The sequence below is a fragment of the Alternaria atra genome, assembly GCF_907166805.1.
Source record: "Alternaria atra isolate CS162 genome assembly, contig: 21, whole genome shotgun sequence".
Lineage (NCBI taxonomy): Eukaryota > Fungi > Ascomycota > Dothideomycetes > Pleosporales > Pleosporaceae > Alternaria > Alternaria atra.
In genome coordinates this window covers 179,191-195,898 of record NW_025091319.1, presented here as the reverse complement: position 1 = coordinate 195,898, position 16,708 = coordinate 179,191, and the positions used below count along the sequence as shown (strand labels likewise).

Here is a 16,708-nt window from a genome sequence, read left to right as displayed (position 1 = left end):
GGAGACGGCGTGGGCGGTCTGGTAGGAAGCGGAGGTTGTTGTCGTAAGTAGATATGAGATTGGCGTAGTCGTTTAGATCGTTAGGCAGGGCTTCTCCAACCATTGCGCGTTGCAATTCGTGGGACAGGGAGTTTCGGAGGGAAGCAATGAGACCGATCTCATTCAATCCAGTATCAGCGGCTAGTCGTCGGAACTCGGCGAAGTGGGAAGTAAAGCTGCGCTTCCCTTGACGTAATCCGCTTAGTCGGCTAAGTGCTGTCAGCTCTTTGTTCGGGTCTCCGTAGGTGGCTTCAAGGAAGGTAACAAGCTGGTCTACAGTATGGACGTCCTTGTCCATAAGCGGGTCAATAAGGGCTACAGCGTCCTTCTCCAGTCGAGAGTGGGCATATAGCAGGCGGGATCTCTCGTTCGGGTATCGGTCAGCGTTACCCTCGAGCTTGTACCTTAGCTTGCGGACGAAGGCGGGGAGGTCCTTTCGTCGGCCATTGAACAAAGCGGGTCAGGCAGGCGGTCGGTTCGGGCAGGTCCTTGAGGCTCGCAGTTGGCGGCGTCACAGGCTTCAAGCCACTTCCAGATGGCCCTCGAAACGAACTTGCCCAGCTTCAGTGTCGGTACGGGTAAGAGTTGGGGTAGTAACAGGAGCAGACCTAGTCTTAATAGTCTCTATCTCTTGACGGAGCTCTAATATCTGTTGCGCGTGTCGATTCTCTTGCTCGGCTAGGTTAGCAAGGAGTGCTTCGTTGCTAGCCTTCAACGCAGCCGAGTCCGGCTTGAATTGCGTTCAGCTGACGCAAGATTAGCTGCAACGCGTCAGGTTGTTCGTGGGTAGTCATAGTAGGTTGACGCAACGTAATGTCACGAGATGCTACGAGCACGTGTTTAAGAGCTTACTAGAAGCGTTAGTTGTGGCTACGTACGATATCTGGTGTAATACAAGACGTTGCGTAAGGAAACAGAATCAGCATGTACAGGCGGTGAGAAGTTATCGATGGGGGCCGTGCGCATGGCGCTAGGCCCGGCCGAGTTAATCAGCAGAATCCTGGTGCTTGGCGGAGCACTCGGATTCTGTAGCGCGTTCAGTGTCAAGGGAACCACGGTGGTTACCGTGACACTAACTAATAACAAATTGGCGTACAGCTGTACGTCTTATCGCCTTAAACTATTAGTTCTACAAGGGTTATGTTATTAAGGAGAGCTTATTAACAGCTATAAGTCCTATCTATATATTAACAGATCTATGGACATTACCTTTTCGCTCATCTCTTCTTACTGTATGCGCACAGTAGGTTGATCACGAACACAAGCTTTAGAGAGCTCTTCTAGGTCTACTAGAATGTCGTTACGGTTACTCTAGACAACAGCAAGCACAACTACTTCTTAGAACCCTTAAGGAATACAGGATATAGTCTAGAGTTAGCTAGCACACAGGGGATAACGCGACCTTAAACGACACCTGTCTAGACTATCTTAAGTCTCTCCTCTAAAGCAAGCACAACGTATATTATAGCATTAGATGTATAAGCCTTTAATAACGCAGCCTTTATGCTAACTCTTAAAAGGTCTAATTTAATGCTAAAACGCGCCGCATCTAATGCATTAGTTATATTATTAATTTGTCCTTACAAGCCTTCTTACTTACGTCTTTAAAGGAAGCTCTAAGAGCTGCTCTTAATTTTGTAGCTAATGCTACAGGGGAAGATCTTCTTGCACAATTCTTAAGTGCTCTTACGTCTTAGCAAGAGAGTACTAGAGCACAGCACAAAGCTGCATCAGAGACATCACAGAGTCGAAGACCGTTTCGCTAGGTACGTAGTGTTAAGAGCTGAGGATCTAGTAATGAGGACTTCTCGGGCTTAGAGAATATTCCTACTCTCCAGAAACTCTATTAACTTTGTGCCTAGCTGCGCAGTTCGACTGTATATGCAGCAGCATAGGATTGCTAAGTAGGCCTCTGCTTAGGCATTAATAATTAAACTAGGTAGTTGTCGTATTACGCTGTTATTAATTAAGCCTTAAAAAAGATAACTAAAATTAAACTCTTTATGCACGACAACGAGAGATCTCTTAACGACATCCGTCTTACTACTAACGATTAGGTTATACTATAGAATACACATGCATTCCTAGACCTATTCGCATTAGCGACTCTATACGCAGAGGGGAAAAGAGCATCTATCTTACAGTCTATCTTCCTTATAGACTCCCTCCTACTTTATTATAAGCAGCAGAAGGTTAGTGCTAATACCTTATCCTTACCTTACGTCCTTTTTGCTAATGCTAAGTATAGAAACATTACTTAAAGCCTGAACACAAAGATCTCCGCATAATTTGATTAATTAAAATAGGCTAGTTTGTGCTCAACAAGTACTATAAAATAACTAATTACGTTCCAGTGTACGCTGCTGCAATCTTACTTAACCTCTTAAGTAGAGGTGCCTACCTTAAGAGGAACTAGCTAGCTAAATAGTATAAACTAGCTATTAATGCTGCTAATACTTTTTAGCTAAACGAGTTTAAATATAACACGTCTTTAGTCGAGTCTACAACTCCTAAGCTAATGCCTCTACTGCTAAAACAGCATAGTGCTGTACTTAACTAAATCTTTAAGTAGTTAAAAGGATTAGGAGAAGTAACTTCGAGCATTAATAATCTAAGAGCTTTCGTAAATGATGCAGCGGTACAAGTTGACTGTAGTCCTCTTAAGTAGTGGTGCCGACCAGAACAGCGGCAACGCTACCCTAGGCTGAGTCATATGGCTATCTCAATTCTATCTATTCCTGCAGAGTCATCAGAGCTAGAGAGGACGTTCTTAGGTGTAAGACGGACGTGTTCATGGGATCGGTTAAGGCTCACTTGTTTTAACATTGAGAAGATTAAGTGCATAGGCAGCTAGTTTAGAGAGGGCTATATAAAACCTTCGTCTCTTAATAGAATGGGTTTACTAGTAGAACTATAGCTGGAGGACGATGCGGAGGCAATAGATGACGATGTAGCAGACCTTATAGAATGGGTATAAGCAGGTCTTGGCAGTTTTGCGCTTATATCGTTAAAGCCGTTATAACGCGTTAACGATATAAGATAACGCGTTAAGCCGTTCTAACCTAGTAGGGTTAGCGTGTAACGTAATAAGGTCTTGTGCCCATGTATGCTACGGCTGTAGTCCCACGAATCCTCATGGAGGATCGTAGTTTCACTCCAGAGCATGAGCTTTGCCGTCATATATCCTCTCCTCGGTGGTTCCGCTTCCTTTGGCTCATACTGAAATAGCACCCTTCCGGCGGAGGTTGTCATTCGTAGCTGTTCATTGGGCTCAACAGTATATGGAACTAAAGTGAATCTCCCTGAACTTTTGATATTAGGGAGATAATCTTCCACCACTGCACGAATCTTTTGCGCTTCAGCTTGGTATCCATTTCGATTCGCGGGGTTTGGTGCAGGATGAATAAGAAATGCGTGAGTATTGTCATCTTCGAGAGCTTGAGCGTTATCTCGAAGGGAAACTTGCTCAGTAATCTTTGGGCCCTTTATTCCTTCCCTAAGCCCTGCGAGGACGTACTTTTCGAACAAAGCTGCTTGCGTTGTGCCTCTGAGATCATCTTCGTCAGGGCGATATGCGATGCTCTCCCAGTAATGTGTCATGTACACGCCTTTGCGGCTGATGATGGCCAAGGCAGAACAGCCATGTAAATTCATAGTCGACAAGCTGATCATTTTATCTGTGAACTTCTTAAATGTTGCGGTATTTACGTCGTATTGCGTTCTTTCTCCCCCGTTAGGATCTGGTGGATTGTCTACGTCCCATACAAGTGGGTACGTCTCTTCACTTTTGGTCTGTTCCATGATAAAACCCTCTTCCTCTCCTTGGGCAGGAATATGCATGGCGCGTTCGAGTAGAGTCACATTTTGTCTTGTTTGCGAGATCCCGATATCTCTTCTGGCGTTGAGGAGGGGTCGACTTGAAGGTCGACATACCCCATCGTTATCTTCATGAGGAGCTAATGGCGATATTTTAGTCCTCAAAGAAGGGTTATGGCGTCCTAGAGTTGACCCAGAACCAAATTCCAAGGCGCCTCCTACGTAAAATGTTAGAGGCAAGTTCTTCAGTGGAGTACCTCTACGTACGGAAGATCACATTGGCCCAGAACTGCCAAAGACAGAACGAGATCAAAAGTGCAACAATCTTCATTCTTGATGGGTTGTTTTGACGCGTGAATATTGTAGCGGATCTTTATTACTTCGTACCATGGATTGAGGGATGCAGCGCTTCTTAACTACCCAGCTACCGATCCATGACTGTAAGAGGCTGAAGCCTTGGTTAGTAGTACTTGGCCTGTGGCCTTCGTTATAGCTGGTTGGGATAGGCTGCAACCCTCGGAGCGTTGTCGGGGCTTCATCGGCGCTCCACGGACCCTTAGAAGTTTCTCGAACCTAGCACTACGTGATACATAGACTCAGCGCAAGCGTAGTGTAGCTTCTCTATCGAATTCATTACTGTTATACCTTGCACTTATGGTCAACCCATCGCACCCTTACAATTGAATTCGATCCTTCTGTAGCATCCGCTACGTCGAACTAGCCTCTTTGGAGTAACCTCCATAGCAGTGACGACCGAAGCCCCCCTAGAGCTACATCTAGACGGACGCCTTTTAGAGCGATATATTGAAGATACTGAGTGATCAAAGAACCGATCTCAGTTAAGCCGTTTCGAACCCACCGAGGGTTAACGAAGAGCACTTGCAACTGGCTGCAGTGCTACACAGCTTGGTACACGTACAAGCACCCGGAAATATAGAACGGTCCACCGAGGATCGTTGGATAAGCCTGCCATCGTCGCGGACATTAGGCAGCACCAGAAACCGAGAAGGTCTACCGAAGACCGTTAGATAAGTCCACTACTCAAGGCGTGGCCCAAGAAATCGACCTACCTACACTGGCACAATGGCAGCAGCGGATGCCTCTGCAGTAGGGCTGGCAGTACAGATAACGCAACTGTACCACGACGGTGTAAGCAATGAGGAGATACGAGGATCTCTCCAGAACCTATGTAGGGCCCAGGGGATGGATGAGCCTGCAGTCCAGGAAAGAGTACAGGAAGCTTTCCATATCTGGAGTATGATGAGAACTGCGCTGCAGAGGGCTGGTTCAAGCAATGTCTCTACTCCCCAGAGCAATGAGGATTCAGCGCCCATGGAGACAGGAGACCTACATCTTCCAGCCACTACAGCTACAACTACAACCATAAACCCAAACGAACAGCCGCCGGCATGGCTAGCCACCCTTCTAGCTGCGATACAACCCGCAAACACCGTTAATACCGCCGCAAAGCGCCGCCGACAGCCTGACCCGGACATGTTCGATGGTACAAGGAAGCAATACCAGGTCTTCCACCAGCAGCTGACAGCTAAAGTGGAAAATGACAAGAATGATTTCGAGAACGATAAGATGGCATGTGATTATGCCTTCGCGAGACTCAAGGGAACAGCTGCTACTCTGACCCTGCCATACATAAGCCAGATGAGAATATCTGGCAAATGGGATTTTAACCAACTTCTTGAGTTCTTTGATCAGATGTTTGGAGATCCACACAAGGAGGAGAGAGCTCGTGACAAGCTTTGGTCTATGTCGCAAGGGAACAAGAACATCCGTAGCTACGTGATGGACTTCGGGAACAGTTACTGCTTTCCAACAGCAGCCTGGACGAGAATACGAAGATGATGATCTTCAGAAAAGGCCTCGCTTACAAGCTCCAGGACAAGCTTGTAGGCCTAAAGAGCAAGGATCTAGAGGAGCTACAGAGCAGGGCAATCGAGATCGCCGACCAGCTGTATCGGATGGACTTGCATACCAAGGGAACCAAGAACCGCCGTCGGGAAGACAGATCCCTAAACAAAGAACACGGGAACAAGCACCGTTCTCCTTCCCCAGTACTAGAGGATAGAATGGAAGGTGTAGAATACACAGGGAGATCCGGAGGCCCCGCCGACTCAGCAGCTCTGAGTATGACCGATTACGCCGTGAAGGACGCTGCTTTAACTGTAAACGTAGAGGACATGTGTCTGCTACTTGTGCAGAGGATAAAGGTTTACCTGAGAAGAAGGGAAAGAACAAAAGACAGCTGTGCTAAAGGCCTCTAGCTCTAAGACTACAGAGCAAAGGAAGAGCAGGAAAGCCCAGAAGGAGGAACCAAGTAGTGACGAGGAATTAAGTAGTGTGGATACCCTAGAAGAAGACAGCGACTCGGGAAAAGACTAGCTCTTGCCCAAAGTCACCGGCAAGAGCTGCATGTAAGTCAGCACAATTTGGCAAAAGAGTGGGCATCCTTTAAGAAGGACATGGGCAGCAATGGGATTACTGTCGAGACACTAGTTGACCAGCATACCTTGCTTCAACCTTAATTGACACTGAAATCTCTCATACTCTCTTATAAGCCCCCGCCTTGTTAAACGTGCTGGTTTACAGTGCCTACCTATCTCCCCCCGCGTGTTGGAAGGAGTTACCGAAGAGCCTGGGACTATTAGAAGAGTCGCTAGGCTTACTATCGACATTCAAGGCTACAAGGACACTATATGGGGATACGTTGCGCCTTCACACCAGGGTATGATCTTATACTTGGACGCCCGTGGATGAACAAGAGACAAGTTACTATTGCTCCATCGAAGAAGTCTATCTATATCCATTCATCACACCAGAGGATCCGCCTTATTAGCACAGAGGACCGCCCTATCCCGAAGGACCTACGGCTGAAGCGCATTGGTGCAACAGCTTATTACACGTACATCCGGCGCTCGAAGAACGACAAGACAGTACAGATATTCGCAGCCTCTCTTCAAGACATTGAGAAAGCGTTAGCCCCAAAGAAGAAGGTTGATGTTATGTCTTATCTTCCTAAAGCACACCAGCACATGGCCTGGATCTTTGACCCCAAAAAAGCTGCAAAGATGCCTCCTCTGGCGGACCGGAGATTGATCATCGGATTGAACTAGAGAAGGATGAGAATGGCAAGGAGAAGGAGCCACCCTGGGGCCCCTTGTACAACATGAGCAGAGGAGAGCTCCTAGTCTTACGCAAGGAATTGATATCTCTCCTCGACAAGGGATGGATCAGAGCAAGCAGCTCCCCAGCTGCCCTCCAGTGTTATTCGCAAAGAAGCCAGGAGGAGGGCTACGCTTCTGCGTAGACTATAGAGCTCTTAACGCAATCACCAGAAGGACCGATACCCGTTACCCCTAATCCAGGAGACCTTTAACAACATCGCTAAAGCAAAATGGTTTACAAAGATTGATGTATCAGCTGCTTTTCACAGGATAAGGATCAACGCGGGAGACGAATGGAAGACAGCCTTCGCACCGATTTGGATTATACAGTGGCTAGTCACCCCTTTTGGTATGGCAAACGCACCTAGCACCTTTCAGCGGTATATCAACTGGACGCTTCGTGAGTACATGGACGACTTCTGCTCAGCCTACCTGGATGATGTCTTGATCTACACCAACGGTACCCCTGAAGGAGCACCAGCAAAACACAAACAAGGTCCTTGAGGCCATGGGCAAAGCTGGTTTACCTTTGGATATCAAGAAATGCGAGTTCGACGTTAAATGTACAAAGTACCTTGGGTTTGTGATTGAAGCTGGCAAAGGACTGAAAATGGATCCTGACAAGGTTAAGGCTATTAAGGAATGGGAACCCCCAGTGAACGTAAAGGGAGTGCGCAGCTTTCTAGGATTTGCGAACTTCTACCGACGTTTTATCAAGAACTACTCAGAGATAGCAGCTCCACTTACAAGGTTAACTGGAGATGTTACCTTCCGATGGGGAGAAGTAGAGCAACAGGCGTTCGACAAGCTAAAAGAGATCTTTATTACCGAACCAGTACTCGCTCAATGGGACCCGGATCGAGAGACTATCTTAGAGACTGACTCGTCTGGTTACGTAGTTGCTGGAGTACTATCTCAGTACGATGACCAAGGGCTGCTACGACCAGTCGCCTACTACTCAAAAAGATGACTAGCGCTCAGAGCAATTACGAAATCCACGATAAAGAATTGCTTGCAGTAATCTGCTGCATAGCTGAATGGGACGGAATGCTGAGGTCTTTAAAGAAGTTCACGGTAATTACCGACCACAAGAACCTAGAGTACTTTGGGAAGCCTCGGCAGCTCAGCGAACGCCAAATGAGATGGGCCCAGTTTCTCGGAAAGTTCCCAAACATGGAGATCGCCTACCGGCCTGGAGCTGACAATGTCAGAGCCGATGCTCTTTCAAGAAGACATCAGGATATGCCAGCTAATGGTTCAGATGCACGGATCTCTCGACGTTTCCTGCAGGTCTTTAAACCCGCTACTGCTACGATAGACGAAGACCCAGCTGACGACGAAGCACTGAAGATCTTTCGGTGTAGTGTTGAGAGACCGACAGTTTCTCCTACCCAGTGTCTGCACCCCCAACCCCACCAGCTCAACACAGGTTAGAGCAACTATGGGAGGAAGCTAGGGAAAAAAATCAGGTGTACCAAGCGGCCTGGAAAGCGGTTAGGGACGTGAACGCAAGTTTCCAACAGCTTTAGACCTCAAGCTATCGATCTCAGAGTGTCGCTTGGACGACTCTGGTAACCTATTATATCGAGATCGAAAATGGGTACCAGACAGTGAACCTCTAAGGACTGGCATCATACACAAAAAGCACTCGTCAAGGGCCTTAGGACACCCAGGAAGAAACCTCACATACCAAGCTGTTGCACGGAGTATTTCTGGCCTTTATTAAGCAACTCAGTTCGCCAGTATGTACGGAACTGTTCTGTTTGCGGACGAGTGAAGCCTTGGAGAGATGGCCTCCAAGGGCTACTACGGCCTTTACCAATTCCTGAACGCATCTGGAAGGAAGTCTCTATGGACTTTATAACTGGCTTGCCTGAAAGTGAGGGCTGTACCAACCTAATGGTGGTAACAGACCGCCTTAGTAAGGACGTAGTACTTATGGGCTTAGCAGACATTACGACAGAGAGTGTAGCTAAGGCGTACATGAATCACGTCGTTGCATACCACTGGCTACCGGACTACATTACTTCAGACCGAGGCTCACAGTTTGTAAGCCACATGTGGGCTAGGCTTGTGAACTAATGAGTATTGAGCGAAGACTATCGTCAGGATACCACCCAGAGACCGATGGATCTACGGAGAGAATGAACGCGACAGTACAAGCCTACCTCCGCGCTTTCTGCGACTGGAATCAGAGCAATTGGAAATCCAACCTAGGAATGGCTAAAATCGCAATTACAGCAAGGGAAGCGCGGTCTACAAGGATGTCACCATTCTTTATGCAGCACGGATACGAAGTGGACCCTGTTCAGATTGCTATTAAGTACGGCCCGGAAAACAAGCCCAAGGGAAAGAGAGTGCAAGACGAGCATGAAAAGGCTGAGAACATCGTAGAAAGATTGAGGCAGAGCATTCAGCTAGCTCAAGCGATTATGGGAGAGGCCCAACAAGACCAAGAACTGCAGGCTAACAAGAGACGGAAACAAGCTCCTCAATTGCGAGTTGGTGACAAAGTATGGTTAAAGCTAGGCGACCACTTTAAGACTAAGAGGCCAAGCAGAAAACTTGACTGGAAGAACTTGAAGTATACGGTACTTGAGATTGTAGGACCAAGCGCAGTCAAGCTAAACACTCCTGGACGAGTTCATCCAGTATTCAACGTCAACATGCTGAGGCTCGCTTCATCGGACCCGTTACCTAGTCAGCCACAAGATGATAACGAGCCAGAGCCTATTGAGGTGGATGGAGAAGAGATGTATCTGGTAGAGGAGATCCTGGAGGAGAGAGGCCAGGGGCACAGAAAGCAGTACCTGGTAAAAAGGGAAGGCTATCCTGATCCAACTTGGGAACCAGCCGTAAATCTGAAAGAGACTGATGCTCTCAAAGATTGGAAACACGCCACACAGGAGGGATCTAAGCCTAAGAAGGGGGGTACTGTAAGAGGCTGAAGCCTTGGTTAGTAGTACTTGGCCTGTGGCCTTCGTTATAGCTGGTTGGGATAGGCTGCAACCCTCGGAGCGTTGTCGGGGCTTCATCGGCGCTCCACGGACCCTTAGAAGTTTCTCGAACCTAGCACTACGTGATACATAGACTCAGCGCAAGCGTAGTGTAGCTTCTCTATCGAATTCATTACTGTTATACCTTGCACTTATGGTCAACCCATCGCACCCTTACAATGACAAGTATCGAGGTAGTAGACTCAGCATAAGAACGCCATGATGGACCCATTGCGGCGAGGTAGGTGGCTGTATGAGAGCTCTTAGAGTGGTATGACTATTGCTTCTATGCCAGCCCTAACTGTTCAGCTCCTGGGGTATGTAACAAAATACAATAGCCCTGATCGGGTTGCGCCTGGGGCTCACTATTACGCCTCATCATGGGACCAACCTGCGTATGATGCACGAGAATGGCAGGATTTTGCTGCATTCAGTTTCAGATTGTCTCACTGGTGATCACTGCTGTTGGTGTTGCCAGAGGACAGCTTGCAGATGGTGTTGCTTCGCTTGGCGCATGACGCAACCTTGGAAGCGACGTGAAGCGCTGCTACGCCGCAATCTAACCGTACAACTTACATAGGAACACTACCACGCCTCCAATGTACTACGACCATCCACCCACGCAGCGAGACCGCGGCACACGCCTTGACGGTCATTGACACGATCCTGGAGAATGTGGCCACCATTGTCTGATGAGCTGCGCGAGATCATCAAATCCAATGACTTGACCAGATTAAATACCCGGCTATCGCAAAGCCCGGCTCTGGGCCGAGAAGAGTTGGACAGATGTCTTGTCTTTGCAATGTCAGAGGCGTCTTTAGACACCATCGAAAGCCTTATTAAATGGGATGCCAGGATGACGAAAGAGAGCTTTTACACGGCTATCCGTCGAGGGGAGCCCGCTTTGATTTATTTGATGCTAGACAATGGCTGGGACATCAATTCTACCGAGTTTGGCCCCTCGGCGCTTCAGTGGGTGTTCTTCGTACCACATTTCCAGCCCTCCATTCATTCAGAAGCAGGATAGCCGTTTCAAACGAAACACTGCTTCGTTGGCTACTCGAACACGGCGCGGACCCAAATACCGTGTCTAGACGACGAACTGGACCGGGTTCCGAGCGCTATACTCCGCTAATCGCGGTGGTGAAGCTCTCCGATCCTTCTCCAGCCAAGATACTGCTGTCTCATGGGGCTCATATGAACCCACTAGCGATATTTGACGCCATCAGCGATGCCACCTGGACAAGAGGCACAGCGACGTTAGAGCTACTTATCGAACAAGGCGCAGAAATCGACTACCCGACAACAAGATGGGGTACGCCACTGCATCACGCTGTCCATTGGGTCAAGAAAGATCAGTTAGAGGTCTTGCTGAAATACGGCGCAGACACGGCTTCGCGTGACCAACGGGGTATGACAGCAGCGGAATACGCAAGGGAAATCGAGCAACCAGAATTGGCTGCCATTATAGATGCGGGATCCAATACTGCTGTACCTTGATGCGTTTCCAAAGACATCTCTCTACGGTGCGGTTGTGTTGGAGCTCGGTGAGTATAGTGCCACTTTCATTACTATGATGAACAACGCAGACTTGCCGTATCTTCTCTTCCATATTGGTAGGAAATCTAGTTCTTGGTGTAAGTATTATCTTCATGGCGGTGAACGCTGAGGTCAAGGTTGCTATTTGACCTTCTGCATCACCTGGCGCGATTTGATGTCAGCCTTTTGAAGCCCGTGACCTTCTTGTTTCTTACAGCTTTTTACACAACCGGCATATGCATACATGAAGGTGTCGCGGATATCCATGCCCATCAATTATAGTCTCGTGTTTGAGGACCTTCCAAATGACGATACATAGAGCGTGCCTTCATTATTTGGCCCCAGTCGCAGCAGCTACAGCATAAGGGTTGGGGGCGTAGCATCGGCACAGTTCGATCAAAAATGTTCATCATCGACACGGGGCCGATATGCAGGGGGTGGAGACTTGTTCCTTCCCGGAACTTCGGTTTGAGGGAAGATGGAGCGACGGTAAACATCAAGTTCAGCTGTGACACGTCAAGGCAATGGATACCTTATCGCTGAAATTGGAATCTGGACTACTTAATGTCCTCAGATGTTCAAGTTGATGGTGCAGAAGCGTCATTCTTGTCAACTTACCTTTTAACATATACGCACGATAGTCAAACCCAACTAAGATGGCCTTCGTTGCTACTACCATTAGTCTCGTAACCATGGCTACCCTTTGTGGAGCCGAGACATTCACACTATCTGTTGGCCATCTAGCTCAATACTCTACTTCGCTCGTAAGCTATCATTTTCCTCCTTCCTGCAGACATGCTGATGAATCATAGAGTACTATACCTACACTGACTGGCTCACGTATCATGTTTACCGAGCCAGCTGACCAAGATGGTGTCGACATGGTCTTCTCGGATGAATTGCGTGCTAGTATCAATCAAGCTCTTGACAGCAAGTGTGCAGCGATCGACAATGCATGCTTCGATAGCATCAAAAACCTGCTATTCAACCCTCATACAAACCTAGAAGTTAGACAGTCCACTAGCGGGGAGTTGGCACTAGCTGCAATCTCTCTCGTCGCCCTCTTGTTCCCAATCATCCATCAAGCTGCCGATGAAACGTGACCAGTATCGCAACTACCTGGAGCAACTTCTATATTGCATATTCCCTACTCACAGCTGGGCTCAGCGGCATCAGGGGTACAGTCGCGCACGTTTGCCTTTATCACGGAATCTGCTACTTCGGCTCTAGTCATCACGCCGACGGCTGACGTTGTCACGATTACCCAGTAAGCAGCGGCACTATATTAGATAGTTCATATGCTTATACATCTCTAGGTCCGATGCACCACTTCAAACGACGTTGACTGAACCAAAAGACGGTCACTCAATCGGCGACGTTGCCCTTTTTCTTTCTGCCGACCTTGCAGCTCGTCTCGCAAGCATGATCAATATAAGCAAAAAATGCGTGGCCGGAGCTGCATTTTCCGACACGAATAGACGCAAACTTCGCAGTCGAGACGTCGAGGATCAGCTAGGAGAGGTCGTATGTGCAGCTCGAGAAATCGTTCTCAACGCCGGACCTAGTGGTCCCTTTGCGGAACTGGGTCTGGTTCAAGGACGGGAACCGATATGGACGGAGCCAGACGTACAACAAGCAATGCTTGAGGTAATGGGGTTTGCCGTCGAGGCAGCCGCATATATAGCCCGTCCCCGACAGGTAATGAGAGCTCTTGCGGTAGCTTCTTTCCTGTTGGCTTTCAACGCTATCATTCATGCGACACCACCTTCGATGACAAACTATTGGTCTAAGACCGAAATGGAAGGTACTGCGACGGCTTCGATCGGTGCAACGACTAAAATAGCAATTTCAAGCATGTCCACCGTCTCTAGTACGACGAAAAGCTCGAGCTCGTCAGGCTTGATGACTTGCACAGCGTCTTGTACCCAGACCGGTAATATACGAGACTGCACCACCCTATGTACTACATCTACTGATGCCCCTCACCTTTCAACATATGCTGTTACCACAGCGACAATTGAGCCGTGGACTGTCCCTTACCACCCCCAAATCCCAATCATCCCAATTGAGGATTACTTGACCTTTTGTCTAGCCAACGAAGATACGAAATTTCCCATCGACTCATTCAACACAACGTATACCCAGTTCTGCGAGAACGTTGACGGCTCAACCGAAGACGTCACTTGGATGGTCGATTCAAAAGGAGAACAAACACAATTTAACCGCCGGAATTTTTGGAGAAGGGAAAACCCCGATGAATACAGGGACTACAAGTTTGCACTTTGGTGGAGACCTAAAACGGGGGAAAATGCTACCGAATGTACTGTTCAATGCTACGACGCTTTCAAAGCACTGAACGACTACGATTCATGCAAGGTAGGCGATGATAAGAAGTTTCTGGCTGGTAGTGGAGCTATCAACATCGGCTGTGGCACGTACTCCTTCAGTGTTCACCACCAGATTCAGTCCGCGATCAAGTGTTTCAGCCATCCCCTCGATGCACCAAAGAAAGACAGTGCTGCCTCGGGTGAAACGAGCGTAGAATTCGCTATCCAAACCTGGTACAGCGACAACGACAACCACCAATTTACCTCAAACACCATCTCAGACAACGTGTACTGGCGTTGGGGTGTCACTCAACTCGACGTACCCGACCGCCGCTCATTCTGGCTCCGGGCTAGCCCAAACGGCAACAACCAACAAGCATCATTCCTGAAAGACGAATGCATCGCCGGCCTAACAGAAGGCCTAAGCAAGTGCGATCCAGACTTTGATACTTCACATGGCTTCACCGCTTCTATTGGTACTATCGACTACAGTCTTGATCTTAGCGGTGTCACGATTGGCGATAGTCCTCCTTGGGACGAATACCCGTCTTTCCCCGCCCCAGAACAACTAACCGCGAAAGGCAGTAAAAAGCCCCAGACGCCCAAATGTTGGGATGTGAATCGATACGCCACAGGCAGAAAGGTCTTCCCGGACAATCTTGAACAAGCAATTAACGCTTGGTGTATCGATGACGCGGAGATCAAGGGCTTCAGTCATAATAGTGACCAGGGGCAGGTGTTTCCCCCAGAGGGTCAGCCGGGTTTCTATCCTGAGAGTTGGAATCCACAGCATATCCATCTCGCTGTGCAAACGGTTGAGAATGGGGCGCCGGAGCCGTATGAGAACATGAATTGGTGCCAGTAGGTATTTTTTCCCTTGCTATCACATGCGTCCAGCGGGACTAACGGTATCGCAGGGGCTACAATTGGCGTATGGGTAGAGATGATTGCCGGTATGCGCTGCGCAGGTTATTCAAGGATTGTAACACCATCCCCGATCAGTTTCGCGCTGGTGAGTACACGTATCGGTGCGTGACGTACCGGGTGTACTCGACCAATGATCCAAGATGAGTAGTGGGGCTCCAGTGAATGCGTATCTGCCTAGCATATTGCGAATATCTTTGAAGGTTGCGATACATGCAAGCAACGTAGTCGAAGTTTCTCATTCGTACTTATCATGCTACAGAGAGCTCTCGAGTTTGTATTTCACAATGAAATGCCAGAAGACTCGTACAGCATATGACAGCCATCTTTCCATGCGAATCGCCATTTTCGGTCTTACTGATCTTTATGTCCCCTCTATGCTACGCCCTACTCGTAAGGTTTCATAAGTTCATTCCCAGCCACAGCCTCCGCAAAGTTCGGGATAGCCGTCGTATGACACCAAGGCTTCTCTTCGATCTCCTTCTGAATCTGGGTGGAGAAGCAGTTTGACCATCCCAACCTAGGCAGTTGGCGGGTCACCGCATCAATAACCTCCCTGTTTACAAGATGGGGTTGCCAACCCATGTTGTCTCGTTCTCGTCAGTCTTTGTCATACAAAACATCCCATAATTGCTTAGGGTAAACTTACCAAACTCCGTGGCAATCTGTATCAACTGTCCCATGGCACTAATCGTGCCCGTCTGTCCGGGATCTTGGTGCCGGATGGTGGCTTCTGCAACACTCTCTGCCTGCACTTTGGGAGCACCAAACTCCTGCAACTTCGTCAAAGCAATGAAACCGCCCTGAAATTCAAAAGACATGTGCGTGGAAGACATGTTTTGGGGTGTGGTGCCGATGTCGTGGAAGAGGCATGTTAGCGCCCAGGTTTCGAAGAAGGCGCTGCTAATCCAGTCTGGGAAGTGCTGTACAATCATTTGGTAGCCTAGCTTATGGTGTCAGTATATTTGAAGAAGATTTAGTGATTTGAAGTTGCCGTATGGAGGTCATACGCCGATGCTGGTGTGGGGAAGTAGTGTGTACCGTAGCAGAATACTCTCAAACTGTGGTTGTAGGTCTCTGTACGCAACTCATTCTTTGCGTATTCTCGCGCCTTGATAGTCACATCTGTTATTGGCCAGAGCTTTTCGAGGTCGGTTATTCCCCCGACCGTTCCAAGAACATCATCGGCAGATGGGACGTTAGAACGGTCTCTTGGAACGGCAGTCCAGCCGTATTTTCTAATGTCCAATTGCTGTTGGTGGGACATCTCGGAAATTTTCGATGGAGGATATATGCTTGAGAAGTCAGGGAAGGATGAAAAGCGTCGTCCTTTTTGAGCCTGAGTCGAGTTCGTGCGACTTTTAAGTAGGGTGGACGGCCACATGTAGGTACGCCTTCCGGCCTAAAGAGGTTAGACGCGACATGACTCCGCATCCGTACTAGCAAATACAACGTCAAGTAAGCACGACGCATCAGGTAAAATACAACTGGCTACACGTCTTAATGTCATTTTGATTGGTTCTAGGACTTCGAATTGACGTTTATTAGTAAGGATGACATCACATACGTCATACCTGGCTCAGGCAGTAGATCGCAGATTGCGCACTCGAGGCACGATCGTCTCAACGCTACGCTCATCTTCTCCTCCCTGTTCCTTTACCAGCTTTCCTTTCTCCTACCATCATCATTTTTCTGAGAGTGTTCATAACTTTGTTTGCTATTCGTAGCTAGACTCTACATCCGTACTACGTGAGTTGCGAACAAAAACGTTCCTCGCCGAGTTGTTCTAGCGCGCAAGTCGCACATTACTAATAGGCTTGCTACACCATTACCAACACACTGTCTATTCTCTCACACATACCAATCATCATACTGTGTCGAAATTTTC

The 16,708-nt window shown here is 48.2% G+C and overlaps 2 protein-coding genes across 2 annotated transcripts; one reads left to right on the top strand and one right to left on the bottom strand.

Moving 5' to 3' along the window:
* Nucleotides 1-12,261: 12,261 nt before the first annotated feature.
* ALTATR162_LOCUS507 (uncharacterized protein) lies at nucleotides 12,262-14,761 on the top strand (the record flags this gene model as incomplete). Its single annotated transcript, XM_043308101.1, has 4 exons — nucleotides 12,262-12,333; nucleotides 12,382-12,576; nucleotides 12,727-12,836; nucleotides 12,886-14,761. 4 exons carry the CDS (start codon nucleotides 12,262-12,264, stop codon nucleotides 14,759-14,761), a joined length of 2,253 nt encoding a protein of 750 aa, XP_043164036.1.
* A 446-nt stretch (nucleotides 14,762-15,207) lies between these two features.
* ALTATR162_LOCUS506 (uncharacterized protein) lies at nucleotides 15,208-16,087 on the bottom strand (the record flags this gene model as incomplete). The annotated part of the gene is made up of 3 exons (XM_043308100.1): nucleotides 15,208-15,416; nucleotides 15,470-15,763; nucleotides 15,862-16,087. 3 exons carry the CDS (start codon nucleotides 16,085-16,087, stop codon nucleotides 15,208-15,210), a joined length of 729 nt encoding a protein of 242 aa, XP_043164035.1.
* Nucleotides 16,088-16,708: the final 621 nt, after the last annotated feature.